At 49.3% G+C, this 16,640-nt stretch overlaps 1 protein-coding gene across 2 annotated transcripts in view; it reads left to right on the top strand.

The window, feature by feature from the left end:
* Positions 1-16,640, top strand: part of FAT3 (FAT atypical cadherin 3) — a 539,827-nt gene that overhangs the window by 432,823 nt on the left and 90,364 nt on the right. For both annotated transcript variants that reach the window (XM_071218314.1, XM_071218315.1), the window contains 4 exons: positions 1,582-1,857; positions 4,993-5,203; positions 8,320-12,393; positions 15,539-15,735. In XM_071218314.1, the coding sequence (XP_071074415.1) occupies positions 1,582-1,857; positions 4,993-5,203; positions 8,320-12,393; positions 15,539-15,735 (4,758 nt within the window). The remainder of the gene's footprint in view (positions 1-1,581; positions 1,858-4,992; positions 5,204-8,319; positions 12,394-15,538; positions 15,736-16,640) is intronic.

Consider the following 16,640-nt stretch of genomic DNA (forward strand, 5'->3'; position numbering starts at 1 on the left):
ATATAATGACTGCAGTGGGCTGAAGCATCACATTCCTGAAACTCCTGAGTTCATCAGGATGCTTGGTAAAAAAGCCCCCACTGATCATTTTGGAGGATGCTAGGGAACCAACTAATTATTTTGAAGTGGTAAATAAAGGGAAAGAATTCAGTGTTTATCTTGCCTTTCCTATGTGACCTGGACTTCAACTAACCAAATAGTTGACCACACGTTTCTTTTTACAGAACAGTTCTAGCTAATAAATGAGGAAGAAATCATAGAATTAGAACATTATACCATTTTGGTATTTTAATGAACTATAATAAATAAAAGGAGTTTTGCCAGAAAAGAAGTGAAAAGAAAGGAAAAGAAAAAAGAGGGTGGGAAGAAAGATTGAAAGAAAAAGAAATTTGAATTTGAATTTTAGCAAGCCTTCTAGATCAAACTGCCAATATATAAGAAATCCAAGGGATAAAGGGGCCTCTCAAACAACCCTTGGGATGCATAAGCAAAGTTCAGGCTCTGAGAACTAAAGATCAAATGGCTCCATGTCTTCAACATCAACAGTAACAAAATAAAAACTGAAGGAAATAGAAAGAGATGGAGGTAGAACCTATAGATTAAAATATAGTTGAAGGGCATATCAACTAAATGCCCTGTTCAGACCTTATTTGCATCCTAATTATTTATGAGAAGAATCACATGCAATATATACACAATACATTAAAAATATTAGAGAAATATAAGCACTAGCTGAATATTTGATGATATTAAGGAGTTACTAGTTTATTTACATGCAGTAGTGCTATTGTGTGTGTAGGCGTGTGTTGAAGAGTTTCTATCTTTTCGAGATACATACTGAAATTATGCGATGGCTGAGATTCGCTTCAAAAATAATGTGGGGGAGAAGGTAAGGCTGTGTGTGATACAGATGAAACAAGATTGGCTATGAATTGATAATTTTCAAAGCTGTGATGAGTACATGCGGGTTCACTCAGCTACTACTTTTATATATATATGAAATTTTTATAGCAAAATGCTTTTTAAAAGAAAACAGGGAGCTTCGCATTTTAACTATCATTAGTGCCGTGCCTTTTGCCAGACCCCTACCAGGTGATAGAGAACTGTGGTAGGTGGACAGTCCAGGCGACGGTTCTGGCTGCTCGAGCACCACTGGTGTCCCTTCTTCTCTCTGCTTCGCCTCTTCTTCATCGCTTTTCCCATCCTGCCACTGCCTCCACTTTTAGTCCACTATAAGGAGCACATAGCAGGAACTTACTAGAAGCTTACAAACCTAGGTCACCTTGTGGTCTCTTACACTGTGCCCCAGATAATCCGTGGAAACATCACCCCCGGGTGGCAGTCTCCATTAACAGTGAGTATACCAGTCGACTCAGAGATCGTGTTCCTGCTGATGTGAACTACTGGTTTATCACCAAACTCTAACTGCTCAGAGGCTTTACTAGAGAGCTTCCGACATGTTTACGTATCTGCTAGAAACTAGGCTCCGAGGACAAGGAGGGAAGAAAGAAGAGGGGCCTCTGGTATCAGCTATGAGTGAGTGGGCATCAGGCATCACTCTTGTCTTGTTTTTAACTGTAGGTTTTTATCAAAGTGCTGGATAATAACGATAATGGCCCGGAGTTCTCCCAGCCACATTACGACGTGACAATTTCTGAGGATGTGCTTCCAGACACAGAGATCCTGCAGATTGAAGCCACGGACAGGGATGAGAAGCACAAGCTCAGCTACACGGTGCACAGCAGCATCGAGTCGGCCAGCATGCGGAAGTTCCGGATCGACCCCGGCACCGGCGTCCTCTACACTGCCGAGAGGCTGGACCACGAGGCCCAGGAGAAGCACATTCTCAGCATCATGGTAGGACCAAACTCCTAATTTGCTCTTCACAGGATCATGACTGTTTAAGGCACACACCTTCATCTTCAGAGAAACAGGGCCCTTACTTTTGCAAGTTGTAGTAAATTTGGTCTTTTCACAACTGAGTTGCACGCATTTTTGCCTTTTCATTTCAGTGAAGAATTACTGTTGTTAGATAGCTGCTCCATATTTTTGCCAGACTGAAATATTAGATAATTTCTCCAGACAGGAGCTGCTCAATCAGTGCTGCTGACAGATGAACTAATTTGAGAGGGAAGGAACAGGCCATGTTTCCATAAGCCTCCCAGGCTCTGGAATCAGTTTGCAGCCAGAAGATTTTGTGGAAAAGTTTAAGAGAAGTTCTTTGAGGAGTTAATCATGAGGGTAATCAGTAATTCAATGCATGCAATGCTCAGTCCTTGGAAGAGTTTGGAGAACTGATTTGTTACTTACTCTACTGGCATCGGACCTAATAATAAATACTGGCACACAAAAGACCTCAAAATACACTGAAGCCCGGAGCAGGTGTTAATTCCGAATTCAGGTTCATGGGCTCTGCAAATTAAGCAGAAGCTGCTTTACTTTTAAAGTGGAATTTGCATATTTCACATAATTGTGAAGAAGTGGTATGAGAAATACTCTTCTTTAGTTGATGGCTTCAAATCTGTTCTTTTACCTACCCCTGAACCACATGAACACTGCACAGCCACTGCCTAACAGAGACCTCACTGCATTCCTCAGAACAAGGGCGGCACCAGAGACTTAGTCTTGTGCACTGATGAGCTTTCAGGCACGCCAGGACACCACCGGCTCCCAAGCAGCTGAAGGTGAAGTCTAGATGCAGTGCCTAGAAACCTCCGTGGGTCAGGCATGAGTGCCGTGCCCTGGTTATGCCTTCAGGCACAGACTCAGGGGGCAGGAGCAGTGACAGTGAGGTCATCCAGCCCATGCCTTTGCCCCCTCATTCATTCATTCAACAAATAGCTCAGCGACCTACTGTGTACCTGCACCCATGGTGCTCACATTTGGGACAGACCTAGGCTCCAGTCACCCTAAAACAGAGCTGGGCTTGGGTCTTAGAGCGTTGGCAGGTGGGGAGACACAGCGCACCACGGGCTGATTTGCAGGGGTTTTCCTGGGGCAGGAACTTGGTGCCAGAGACTAACTCCATTCTCACTGTTGCTCGTATCATTGCTGTTCATTCTTTCCTCAGCAAGCTCAGAGTTCAGTTTAGTCATCCTCTACCATTTACCATTCATGTAACTGATACCTGTATTTAGAACAAATAACTCCTTTATGCTGCCTTTCTCCAGCTAAGCCATTTTAGCCCTTTTGTGCATTCCTTTTAGGCACTGTCTCTGAAAACCCCCTTCTCTTTGACAGCTCTTCTCAGTGTATTTTCTGATTTCTTCACGTCTCTCTTAAGTTATGGAGTCTAAAATTGAACAAGCCAAGAGCACACACTTGATTAATTCTAAATCAAAATATAGCAAAACCATGTGGTAGTTAAAGAATTGATTGTTTGCAAGCTTCTACCATATGCGAAGCAGGAGGAACTGGAAAGTATTTGGGCAGGGTTCTTTGGTGAAGCCAAAACGGGCATGTCAAGTTTTAGAAATGAAGTTTCTGCTCACCTTCCTGTGGTCACAGCTTTCTCTCACCTCTGGACCTTTTTCTATACTGCTCAGCGTGTATGTGCGTGACACCCATACCATCCCCACTCCCCTTCCACTTGTGCCACTCCTACTTGTTCCTGCTGCCTCCTCCAGAAAGCCAGCTGTGCGGTTGGGCTCCTCCTACTGCTCCCTCCAGGACGCCCTGGCACTCGGAGCTGCGCATGAACCTGCCTGTTTACTTGTCTGTATCCCCCACGCACCTGTAGAGGTCTTTTTTTTTTTTTTCATTTATTTTTAATTCCCCTTCCTCCCGGTTGTCTGTTCTCTGTGTCTATTTGCTGCATCTTGTTTCTTTGTCCGCTTCTGTTGTCGTCAGCGGCACGGGAAGTGTGAGCAGCGCCATTCCTGGGCAGGCTGCACTTCCTTTCACCCTGGGCGGCTCTCCTTACGGGGCGCACTCCTTGCGCGTGGGGCTCCCCTACTCGGGGAACACCCCTGCGTGGCACGGCACTCCTTGCGCACATCAGCACTGCGCATGGCCAGCTCCACACGGGTCAAGGAGGCCCGGGGTTTGAACCGCGGACCTCCCATGTGGTAGACGGACGCCCTAACCACTGGGCCAAGTCCGTTTCCCCCTGTAAGGGTCTTGAGGGCAGGGATGCGTCTAAATCCCTGCTGAGTGGCCACAGTCAAGCTCAGGGCTGACAGGTCATAGGTGACAGTGGAAATGAATGAAGATGCCTGCACCGCATTTGCTAATACTACTCTATAGTTCCCTTTAGTGCAGCCTTCCTCCACCATTCCCTTAGCGGCTCCAGACACGGGCCGGGGCGGGACAGGGTAAGGGACCAGAGGAAAGGAGCTGTGTTTGTGATCTCTAGACATCGCTTCAAGCAGCACAGACCACGGGCACAGCACTAAGCAAGAGAGATGGCTCCTGCTTTCAGTCTCTGCACAGTTTCCTCGATTGAGAATGCCACTATTTATTGGGCACCCACTATGTCCCTGGGGCTGGGTTGAGCATCTTGCGTGCATTATCTCATTTTTTTTTAAGATTTATTTATTTATTCCCCCACCCCCCCTCGCTGCCTGCTCTCTGTCCACTCACTGTGTTCTTCTGTGTCTGCTTGTCTTCTCTTCAGGCGGCACCGGGAACTGATCCTGGGACCTTCCAGAGTAGGGGAGAGGTGCTCAACCTCTTGTGCCACCTCAGCTCCCTGGTCTGCTGCGTCTCTTATTGTCTCTCCTCTATGTCTCTTTTTGCTGTGTCATCTTGCTGGGCCAGCTCTCCACCCTGGCCAGCCCTCCATGTGAGCCAGCTCTCTGCACGGGCCAGCTCACCTTCACCAGGAGGCCCTGGGAGTCGAGCCCTGGACCTCCCAGATGGTAGACGGGAGCCCAATCCCTTGAGCCACGTCCACTTCCCCGTTATCACATTTTGTTCTCACCACGAACATAGCCAGATGAGTTCTTTGCAATGTAAGATTTTAGTCCCACTGCTCTTGTATCTTGCCCAAAGGTCAGAGATCAGGAGTTTCCTTACCGAAGAAACTTGGCTCGAGTCATTGTGAACGTGGAAGATGCTAATGATCACAGCCCTTATTTTACCAACCCATTGTACGAAGCGTCTGTGTTGGAATCGGCTGCCTTGGGATCAGCTGTTCTGCAAGTGACGGCTCTGGATAAAGACAAAGGGGAGAACGCAGAGCTCGTGTACACCATCGAAGCAGGTGAGAGCTGCTGCACCACACAGATCGCAGCGCAGTACCTGACATTCGACCCCAGGAGTGCTTATCTCCATGCAAAGTTCAGATAGTTCCCACTGGAACATCTCCAAGTGAGTTTTTAGCCAAACAATTGCCCTGTTTGTATGACAACACTGTATCAAGTCTTGGCATTTTAGTAACATATTTTCCTTCAATGAAGAGAGCATAGAGTTTCCCTTATTGTGTTCATCCTCAGGTTCCTATGGAATGGAGAAGAGAGACGGAGTTGGTAATAAACTCCAAGGCTTACCTGTGGGTCAAATAGCCAAAGCCACCCATCATCCAGTGGCCGCCAGTCTGTTCTGTCAGCTGAGTCTTACCTGCCTTTGTTTATTGTCGGTAGGTGGGCTGTGTTTCGGGAATTCCTACATTCCCACAGCAAACTCTGTTCACTTCATCACAGACGATGTGAGGAGCAGAGGTAGTGGAAGTACAGAGCCCACACTGCCTGCTTGACATACCCGATAAGTAGAGGCTTTCCTTGTCTTCAATTTGAGATCTTCTTAAAAATCAATTTTAGTATCTATAAGGCAGCAGCACAGTTTGCTGGTGGCTGAAAGATCAGTAGCTAAGAGATGAATGTCCAAGCAAGGGGTCAGAGCCTAAAAATGACATATGTCCTTTATTTGTCTATTTTCCCAGCCCTGGTCTGCCTTTTTTTGACTATTCAAGCCACGCATTTCTAAAATGTTCTGCAACATTATGTCTGTTGTGCCTAATGCCAAATGCTGTCTCCTTTCCTGACAGCACTGGGAAGGCTCCTGTCACTTGATTTACAATATGAATGCTAGAACGACAGTTTGGAGCAACACAATATTAGAAAAAGAAAAGCCAAAAACTGAAAGGAAGTCCCTGCCTCAAATGATAATCTAAAAGTATTTCCTGCATTAGGCATCCACATTTTACATTGGTCTGTGCTGAGAAATATATGAAAAAAAAAAACCCAGAAAAACAACATTGGTCTAACAGTCAGGAGTCCCAGACAAATGCACCCATTTCTCTTCTAGATCTCCATGGAATTTTCTTTCATCCCAAAAAGCTTGGGTAGAATTTCCTTAGAAATGCTACGTTACATCTCTTTTTTACCACAAGACATTTTTTTTAACTTACTTATAGAATCCTTGATCTGCTGGTTTCATAAATAATATAGGGAAACATTAATATAGAGAATATTTAAATATTGTCACAGAAAATGTCACCGTAAGTCAACAGCTCTTTATATTCTTCCAACGGTTTTTTTCTGTTCTGTTTTTTTTCTTTTCCCAATATTCACCAATGCATATACATTGGTTTATGTCATTGTAATCATTTAGATATCAGGTTTCATTTCCACTTTTCCTAACATTTTCTAAACACTTGTCCATGTGTCTAGACGGTTTTTATATTTGTCACTTGGACTGCTACTTATACTTCTCTTAGATTGCCAGATGATTTTTAAACTGGTTTGGTGGTTCTCACAGAATAATTTAATTTACCACTTGGCCAAAAAGACTGCCCTTATTTTTTCTTTTAACCTCCATGGACTACAGCATGGTACTTTGCATAGAGAAGAAACTCAGTCATTTCTTTAACAATTCACTAAACCCAGGAAAAAAATGATTTCCTTAAAACATCTTTCATATAGAAAGCTTGAGCTTCCAGAAACCCACAGAAATGACTGGTATGTCAAAATGACCTTAGTTGTATGTGTAAGAAGCACATGAGAATTAGAAGATGCCAAATAAATTTCAGATGGTCACTGGGCCCCTTCACAGATGGACATACTTAAGCCAGACCTAGACTGGTCCTAGACCAAGCCCATCCCTTCCCATATGGTGATTGGGAGAGGTAGGTCCCAGGTACTATAGCATTTTGAAGCAGATGACAAGTGGCTGTGTAAAGTGCATGTTTTATTTAAGTTCTCCCAAAAATCTTTGATAAACAAGATTTTACTCTGTTTACTGGTGGGTCATAAATTTCCTATCCCTTGCCTGCCCTCTCAAGTAACTACTGAGGTTTTTAGATAAGCCTGAAGGACGAGGGCAGAGCTTCTAGTATTAGGCCAGGATTTATTCTGGTGCCAAGGATGGCTCGTGGGTGGCTCTAAGACAGGGCGGTACAGGAGAGACCAGGACAAAGAGCTGGGTTAGGATGGGGGCATAGTGAGTCCCAGCATGCATGCAGATAGAGAATTAAAAAGTCTTTTTTGGATCTATCTCTCCTCTTGATTGTTCAGCAGATGTTTATCGAGCACCTCCTTTGAGGCAGGCACCATGCTCTGTACTAGAGAAGCAATAATGAGTAAGATAGGTACAGCATTTGCCCAGTTGCCAAAAGTCTGTGAGAAGCCACAGATTGGAAGAAAACATGCAGAGGTTAGTTTCGAAGGAGTCGGGTAGAGCAGGGAGGAAGGAGCAGGAAGTGGATTCCAAAGAACAGGGTTAGTAGTTGCAAAGGGAAAGAGGCAGAAGCCTGCTGTGGAACGAACCCCTGAGCACAGCATCCCGGAGGGGGCCGCGACAGGCCGGGCAGCGCGCACCGGGAGCAGGGTCGGGAAGGTTCCCGGGGCTGCGGGAGCCCCTGCCTCCTTCCCAGGCACACGTGTGCTGCTGGGTGAAGAACGTGCACGCCTAGCGTGAGGGAGGCCGGCCTGGCTGCCCCATAACGAGGCCTTAGCCGCCTCCCTCAGGATGGCGCCTTGCTGTCGTCTCTGCACGGGCCCATTGCTCTCTGTTTACTCCTCTGAGATGCTGGGGTGAAATGATTCCTCAAATTCCACACGTTCCTGCAGAAAAGCCTCTCCCACAAGCTTCTCACTTCCTGGCTTGAATGTGCACAGTGCTGTGTTGTTGTGGTTGTTTTAGCCTGGATTAGGAAGAGGCTGAGCTGTATTCACAGTGTTCCTAGAAAACTCATTTCGGTTGCTTTTGAATACCCCAAAAGAGGAGTCTCTCGTTTTCCTTCAGATGGAGTCGGCATGAATCAAGTAACTGCTTCTCCTTGCTGTGCTGCGGCAGAGCAGCTTCTAGGTGAGGAGCCGAGCTTCGGGACGTTGAGATGACCACTTGTAACTCGTTTTCCCCCTGGCTTCTGTGTTTCAGGGAACACGGGGAACACCTTTAAGATTGAACCAGTCCTAGGCATCCTCACCATGTCCAAAGAGCCAGACCTGACGACGATGAGTCAGTTTGTCCTGTCAGTCAGAGCCACGGACCAGGGTTCCCCGCCAAGGTCTGCCACCGCCATTGTGCGAATTTCTGTCACCATGTCTGATAATTCTCCGCCGAAGTTCACTCACAAAGACTACCAGGCAGAAGTAAACGAGGGCGTCGGTATCGGGACTTCGGTCATCCTCATCTCCGCCATCAGTCAGTCTACCCTCATTTATGAAGTCAGAGATGGAAACACTGATGGGACCTTCACCATCAACCCATATTCTGGTGTCCTCAGCACCCGCAAGGCGCTGGATTACGAACGCACTTCCTCGTATCAGATCGTCGTTCAAGCCACTAACATGGCCGGAATGGCTTCCAATGCCACAGTCAATATTCAGATTGTGGATGAAAACGATAATGCCCCAGTCTTTCTCTTTTCTCAGTACTCGGGCAGCCTAAGCGAGGCTGCGCCCATCAACAGCCTCGTGAGGAGCTCAGATAACAGCCCGCTGGTGATCCGAGCCACCGACGCCGACAGCAGCCGAAACGCTCTGCTCGTGTATCAGATCGTGGAGTCCGTGGCCAAGAAGTTCTTCACTGTGGACTCCAGCACCGGCGCACTCAGAACCATCGCCAGCTTGGACCATGAGACCGTCGCCCGTTTCCATTTCCACGTGCACGTCCGGGACAGCGGGAGCCCCCAGCTGACGGCAGAGAGCCCTGTTGAAGTCAGCATCGAGGTGACAGACGTGAATGATAACCCACCCGTGTTCACCCAGCCTGTGTTTGAGACCGTCTTGCTTCTGCCTACCTATGTCGGAGTGGAGGTTCTGAAGGTCAGTGCCATGGATCCCGACTCCGAGGTACCCCTGGAGCTGACGTACAGCCTAATGGAAGGCAGTCTGGATCATTTTTTCATTGACTCCAATAGTGGTGTGCTCACCATAAAAAACACCAACCTCTCCAAGGACCACTACATGCTGGTAGTTAGAGTGTCTGATGGGAAGTTCTATAGCACGTCCGTGGCCACCGTCCTGGTTAAGGAAGCCATGGACAGCGGCCTCCACTTTACACAAAGCTTCTACTCCACCTCGATCTCAGAGAATAGTGCCAACATCACCAAAGTGGCTATCGTCAATGCAGTTGGGAACCGCCTTAATGAGCCCTTGAAATATAGCATCTTAAACCCAGGAAATAAGTTCAAGATAAAGTCTACCTCGGGGGTCATTCAGACCACTGGAGTCCCTTTTGACCGCGAGGAGCAAGAGTTGTACGAGCTGGTGGTGGAAGCCAGCCGTGAGCTAGACCGCCTGCGCGTGGCCAGGGTGGTGGTCAGGGTTAGCGTCGAGGACATCAACGACAACCCTCCCGTCTTTGTGGGCCTCCCTTACTATGCTGCTGTGCAAGTGGACGCCGAGCCTGGGACTCTGATCCACCGTGTGACGGCCGTTGACAGAGATAAAGGGGCAAATGGGGAGGTGACCTACGTCCTACAGGATGACTACGGCCACTTTGAAATTCACCCCAGGTCAGGGGATGTCACTTTAAAAGAAGCATTCAGCTCTGACTTGTCCAACATTGAGTATGGGGTCACCATCCTCGCCAGAGATGGGGGAACACCTTCCCTGTCCGCATCGGTGGAACTCCCCATCACTCTTGTCAACAAAGCCATGCCTGTCTTTGACAAGCCTTTTTACACAGCATCTGTCAGTGAAGACATCAGAACAGATTCCCCCATTTTGAGCATCAACGCCACCAGTCCCGAAGGCCAAGGCATCATCTATGTCATTATCGATGGGGATCCTGCCAAACAGTTTAACATCGACTTTGACACTGGGGTCCTGAAAGTCGTCGGCCCTTTGGATTACGAAATCACGTCTGTCTACAAGTTGACCGTGAGAGCCAGCGATGCCCTCACTGGTGCCAGGGCCGAGGTCACTGTGGACTTGCTGGTCAATGATGTAAATGACAATCCCCCTATTTTTGACCAAGCCGAGTACAACACCACATTGTCGGAAGCATCTCTCATTGGGACACCCGTTCTGCAAGTTGTCTCTACCGACGCGGACTCAGAGAATAATAAAATGGTGCATTATCAGATTGTTCAGGACACGTACAACAGCACAGATTATTTTCACATCGACAGTGCAAGCGGGCTGATCCTCACGGCTCGGATGCTGGATCACGAGTCAGTGCAGCACTGCACCTTGAAGGTCAGAGCCACAGATAACGGCTTCCCACCCCTGAGCAGCGAGGTCCTCATCCATATCCATATCTCAGACATCAACGACAACCCCCCGGTGTTTAACCAGCTCATTTACGAATCCTATGTGAGCGAACTGGCCCCCCGGGGCCATTTGGTGACCTGTGTGCAAGCCTCGGACGCGGACACCTCGGATTTTGACCGGCTGGAATACAGTATTTTGTCCGGGAACGACCGGACGAGCTTCCTGATGGACAGCAAGAGCGGGGCCATCGCCCTGTCCAGCCACCGGAAGCCGCGGATGGAGCCTCTGTACAGCCTGAACGTGTCCGTCTCGGACGGGCTCTTCACCAGCACTGCGCAGGTGCACATCCGGGTGCTCGGGGCGAACCTGCACAGCCCCGCCTTCTCGCAGAGCACGTACGTCGCCGAAGTGCGCGAGAACGCGGCCGCCGGGACGCGGGTGGCGCAGGTGCGCGCGGCCGACGGGGACCCGGGCGCGTACGGGCACGTCAGCTACGCCATCCTCAACGACTTCGCCAAGCAGCGCTTCCTGGTGGACGGCGGCGGGCAGGTCAGCACGGCGGAAAGGCTGGACCGGGAGAACGCGCTGGAAGGCGACGTCCGGATCTTCTTGAGGGCCCTGGACGGCGGCGGGAGGGCGGCCTTCTGCACCGTGAGGGTGATGGTGGCGGACGAGAACGACAACGCGCCGCAGTTCCTGGCGCTGGAGTACCGCGCCAGCGTCCGGGCCGACGTGGGCAGGGGCCACCTGGTCACTCAGGTCCAGGCCGTGGACCCGGACGCCGGCGCCAACGCCAGGATCACGTACTCGCTGTACAGCGAGGCCTCGGTGCCGGTGGCCGACCTCCTGGAGATGGACCCCGACAGCGGCTGGATGGTCACCAAGGGCGCCTTCGGCCAGCTGAGGAACTCGGTGCTGTCCTTCTTCGTCAAGGCCGTGGACGGCGGCGTGCCCGTGAGGCACGCCCTGGTGCCCGTCTACGTGCACGTGCTGCCCCCGGAGGCGTCGCTGCCGTCCTTCTCGCAGGCCCAGTACTCCTTCAGCGTGCCGGAGGACGCCGCCATCGGGAGCACGGTGGGCACCCTGCGCGTCGTGCCCGGACACAACGTCCGCTTTAGCACCGCCAATGGGGAACGGCCCGAAAACAACAGAGGGGGCGTCTTCGTCATCGACCGGGAGACGGGCACCCTCAAGCTTGACCAGCGCCTGGACCACGAAACCAGCCCCGCCTTCCACTTTAAGGTGGCGGCCACCGTGCCCCTGGACAAGGTGGACATTGTGGTCACGGTGGACGTGGACATCAAGGTGCTGGATCTGAACGACAACAAGCCAGTGTTTGAAACGCCGAGCTATGAGGCCGTCGTCATGGAAGGGATGCCCGTGGGCACCAGGGTGGCGCAGGTGAGAGCCGTGGACGTGGACTGGGGGGCCAATGGGCAGGTCACGTACTCCCTGCACTCGGAATCCCAGCCCGAGAAGGTGATGGAGGCATTTGCTATCGACAGCAGCTCAGGCTGGATCAGCACCTTGAAAGACCTGGACCACGAGACTGATCCCACGTTCAGCTTCTCCGTGGTGGCCACCGACCTGGGGGAAGCCTTCTCGCTCTCGTCCACGGCTGCCGTCTCCGTCCGGGTGACAGACATAAATGACAATGCGCCCGTCTTTGCCCACGAGTTGTACCGAGGGACTGTGAAGGAAAGCGACCCGCCGGGCGAAGTGGTCGCTGTCCTTAGCACGTGGGACAGGGACACTTCCGACGTCAACCGGCAAGTGAGCTACCATATTACAGGTAAGCCCCCCCACCCCGTTTTCACTATGTGCTCCGCTTTCTAACGGAAGAAGGAAAAGACTGGGGCTTAGGGGCACCTAGAAGGAGGACGAGGTGATGAACAAGTGAGCGTAGCGAAACCTCTCTGGGCCTGAGTGGACCTCTGAATAGACTCCCTTTCATTGGTGGTGGTCGCTAACTCAGCTTAAGTGGCGTTCAAGGGTGTGCCTGCCACAGAGTATGACTGGCAGGTCCTTGGGCCATTTTTTATCATGGGAAATGGAGTTCAGCAAACTCTCTCACTTGAAGAAATGAAGATTCAACAGCTCTTGTTTGGTGGGGAAATATATTTTTAAGGTATTCTTTTCTTCCCACATTGTCTAGAGCCAAGAAAGAGAAAAGCTCGATCCAGCAAGCTTCACTTACTGGGTCTTCCTGGTAGCAAAAGCACGTGTACAAATTAGAGAGCCAGCTTTGACATTTAGTTGATAGAACCCAAATTGTTACTTAAAGTCAGAGGGTGTCTTTTCTGACAACTCAATTTTCTTGGATTCCTTTCTGTCGTTCCAAATAGTAAGTAGTGGTTCAATGCAAAAGCCAAGATAGACAAATGAGGTCACCAAGAGTGCACAAAAAAATGTCACGTAAAATGTCACTGTGACTCTAAGAGGCCAAGGATCTCACAACTAGTGAAGAAGGGGTGCCACTGATCAGACACAGCTTCCCAGGCCCACCTTCGACTGCCAGGAGGAGAGGACTGGTGGTATGGGGGTAGGCTTTCTAAAAAGTGTTTGGGATTTTAAAGCTAATGTTTTGATGTTGTGACATTCAGAGGCAGAACATAAGCAAAGTGCCAAAAGATTTTAAGGAATCCATCAATACTGGTAGTCAGGTGGCTTCCCTCTAGAAAAACTGCATTATTCAGAGTGAGCATGAATTAATTAGAATGCCCTTAGGACACAGAATCTGCTTAAGTATGTTAGTGGGAAAGTTAATTAATGACTGCCGAGTAAGATTCACAGTGGCGCTAACTCGTCAATGCTTGGGCCTGGCTACACTTCTTTTCGGTGTTATTCTTCTGCTTTTTCCTTATGGGACTGTTTTCTTGATGGTGTTTTCTATTTACATCTCTATATCTTATATACTTTATCTGTTACCTTCGGTCTTTTTTCATTAGAACGTTTATTCCTACAGTAAAGACAGGAGGCATAGTGGTAAGGAAAGAAAGGTGAGTAAAGCATCACTTTGATTTATTTGCCTTCCGTTTCAGAACAAAAGCTTCTTGGGCTGAGGGATACTCTTCTATCTGGGAGAATTGTTAAATACTCAGCCTTAACGGTTTATGCATAATCTGTGAGTGCTCAGTGGATGATTTAAAGGACCATCCCGTCAACTCTACCAAAGTAATGAGTACAGAGCAGCTCAAAGCGACTGCTACCATTAGCCGTGCCAGCCACCAGCTGATTTTAATTAGATTTCACTTTTTGCTCTTCATGGGACTCAACTTGGCTGTGCTTCTTCGGATTAACAAAGGACCATTAATCATTTTATTTAACAAAAGATCAGTGTGGGCCTGTGTTGAAAGCATTTAATAGAGAGATTAAATTTGTACATGCTGAAATAATATTCAGGTAAAGCATAATTGAATCCTGGCAGGGGAGGCCCCTGGGCCACGCCAGAGCAGGGTTTCTCAGCTGTGCCCCGTTGACATTCGGGCCAGGTAAGTCCTCCAGGTGGGCCGCCCTGAGCGTTGTCGAATGCTCAGCAACAGCCTCTGCCCACTGGATAGTAACACACCCCCTCCCCGCGTGAAACCAGAACCACCTGCAGGTGTTGCCGAGTGGCTCCTGGAGGCGGGACCCTGCACGGGGCGTGGGCAGCCCTGACCTCTCCTGCACTGCTTTCCCAGCACGGCTCTTGGTCTGTGGTTGCGCCACACGGGTGGGCTGAGGACTCACCTCATCCCCCTCTCCATCCCGACCCTGGCCCTGGTCATCAGAGCCCAGAAATCCCCTCCTTCCTGCTCAGCTCCGCTGGTAGGACCAGGGTCTTTGCCCTCTGCTTTTTCAGATCCATTGGAGGGAGGTGAGGTGGTCCCACCTGTCAGTGAAGTGGAATCCCCACCCAGAGTTTCCTTGTTGATCTGTTACTGTCATCATTCCCCACTAAAATGTGAGCTCTGGCCACAGGAGTGGGCATTTTGGTCGGTGTTGTCCCCTGCTGGGGCCCTGGAATGGTGCCTGATGAGAGAGGAGGTAATAAATACTTGTTGAGTGCCCAAATAAATGAAACTGTGATGATCGAATTTGATTCCTGGAGTCTTGCCAGTTTGCTTGCCTGGTCTCCTGCGAGTGTTTGAAAAGACCTTCTCTCCCTCTCCGGGATTAGGAGGTCAAGGTGGTTTCCTTCCTTCCTCTTTCTGTCCCATTCTCCAAGCTGCTTTTGTCTCCGAATGGTTTAATGATGTGAAAAAGTAATATTGCGGGGCTCACTGTCAGTGTGTCAGCACCATAAGAAGTCATTCCACTCCAGCTCCTCTCCTTTGCTCCGCCTTCACCAGCTCCACGTGGATAAATTTGTTCTAATTGCCGTGCTTATCTACAAACTGCTCCTTAAATGACCCCTCGTTAGGGCTATTTAATACCAATGGGGCTTCCTCCTTCCCAGAAACTTTTCTCCCCAAAACTCCAAATCTGAATGAAAGCACAGCTGTACAATGAAGCCCTCATTAAAGGACTCCTTGATAGCACGGGCTGCCTGGTCCTTGACCGCATAATCAACAGCTAATGAAATTGTCTTGGTAACAAGAGCTATGGTGTAGTACATCCTCTCCTGAGACCAAGTGGAAAGACAGTCGGACCATCCTGAGAAGACGACTGATTGTTCACAGTTTGAATTTGATTGTCCTTAAGGGGAGCTAAATGAGAGATCATCGCCAGCTTCTCTAAGTGGATTTTGTTCTCTAGGAATGCTGCTGTTTTACTTTCCACACAAGCCAAGCATGTAAATATCATGCTTCTGCTGCAGGGAACCAAAGGGCATCTCCTCTTCTTTTCCAGCGTGGTACCCAATGCCACCGAGGGGCCCCAGACGACCCCAGGCTGCCCTGGGAGGCGCCGCTCAGGGCGCTCCACTGCACGTCTTCAAAAGCTCTGTCTCCCTGCAGGAGGGGACCCCCGAGGAAGGTTTGCCCTGGGCCTGGCGCAGAATGAGTGGAAGGTCTATGTGAAGAGGCCTCTGGACAGAGAAGAGCAGGATATCTACCTCCTCAACATCACTGCCACCGACGGGCTCTTTGCCACCCAGGCCCTGGTGGAGGTGGCTGTCAGCGACGTGAATGACAACAGCCCCGTCTGTGATCAGGTGGGATGCGGGAGCAGTGCTGCTGTTTACTCCGATTCCTGAGTTAAATCAGGACCCATTTCGCTTTTCTTCTTCAGCGCAGCCTAATTCTGGCTCTTCTATTCTTTGTGAGTCACCTCCAGTTGGAGATATGAGGGTAGGAGGTGGGGTTTAGGGTGGAATAGGCTAAACATGAAAAGTTCAGGTCCCTAACTCTGCCCAAAAAGCATGAGTTACATTTAATAATTTTTAAGTAATCAAAAGGAACCTCAGAGCTCATTCTGCCCACATCGCTGCTTTCAAGCACGTGGATTGGAGTGCTCTAATGGGGAGGTGATGTGTGTAGGTTTGCAGAGCTGGTTAGTGGCTGTGTAGGGACTGAGCCCAGGTCTCCAGGCTACCCAGGAAGCAGCCTTTCCACTCCTGTGCAAAGCTTGGCAGCCAGGGGCAAGGCGGCGGTGCTGGATTTTCCTTCTTAGTGAAATTAGTTTACCTCTATCCTCCGTGGTCCAAGAGACAGTTTTAGAGTTGGAGAAGTTGGAAGAGGGTGGCTGATAGACTTTGCTGCTAATGCCAAATGTTAGAAAACAGAGTTGAAAAGCATACCAGGACTCACTGGGGCTTTGCAGAAAATAAGCCTGCGCTCATTCGTCATGTCTTCCGCAGTTCCACGGAAGCAGGGGTTTGTTTGTTCACTGTTGTGCTCTTAGCAGCAAGTACCCAGTGTGTAACAAGTGCTCGGTAAATATTTGTTGACTGAATGGACATGGGAGGAACAGGGCAGCAGATAGACCGTGTTCATCATCTATTGTAATATGGTTCCGTGGTGAAAGAGAAAAGTAATAGAAGCTAAATTCCACAAATGCATTTTTAAAGAAATTGTTTGTAACTGCTAAATATGGCAGTTATCCCCCAAATACTAATTA

The sequence above is a fragment of the Dasypus novemcinctus genome, chromosome 10, assembly GCF_030445035.2.
Source record: "Dasypus novemcinctus isolate mDasNov1 chromosome 10, mDasNov1.1.hap2, whole genome shotgun sequence".
Classification (NCBI taxonomy): domain Eukaryota; kingdom Metazoa; phylum Chordata; class Mammalia; order Cingulata; family Dasypodidae; genus Dasypus; species Dasypus novemcinctus.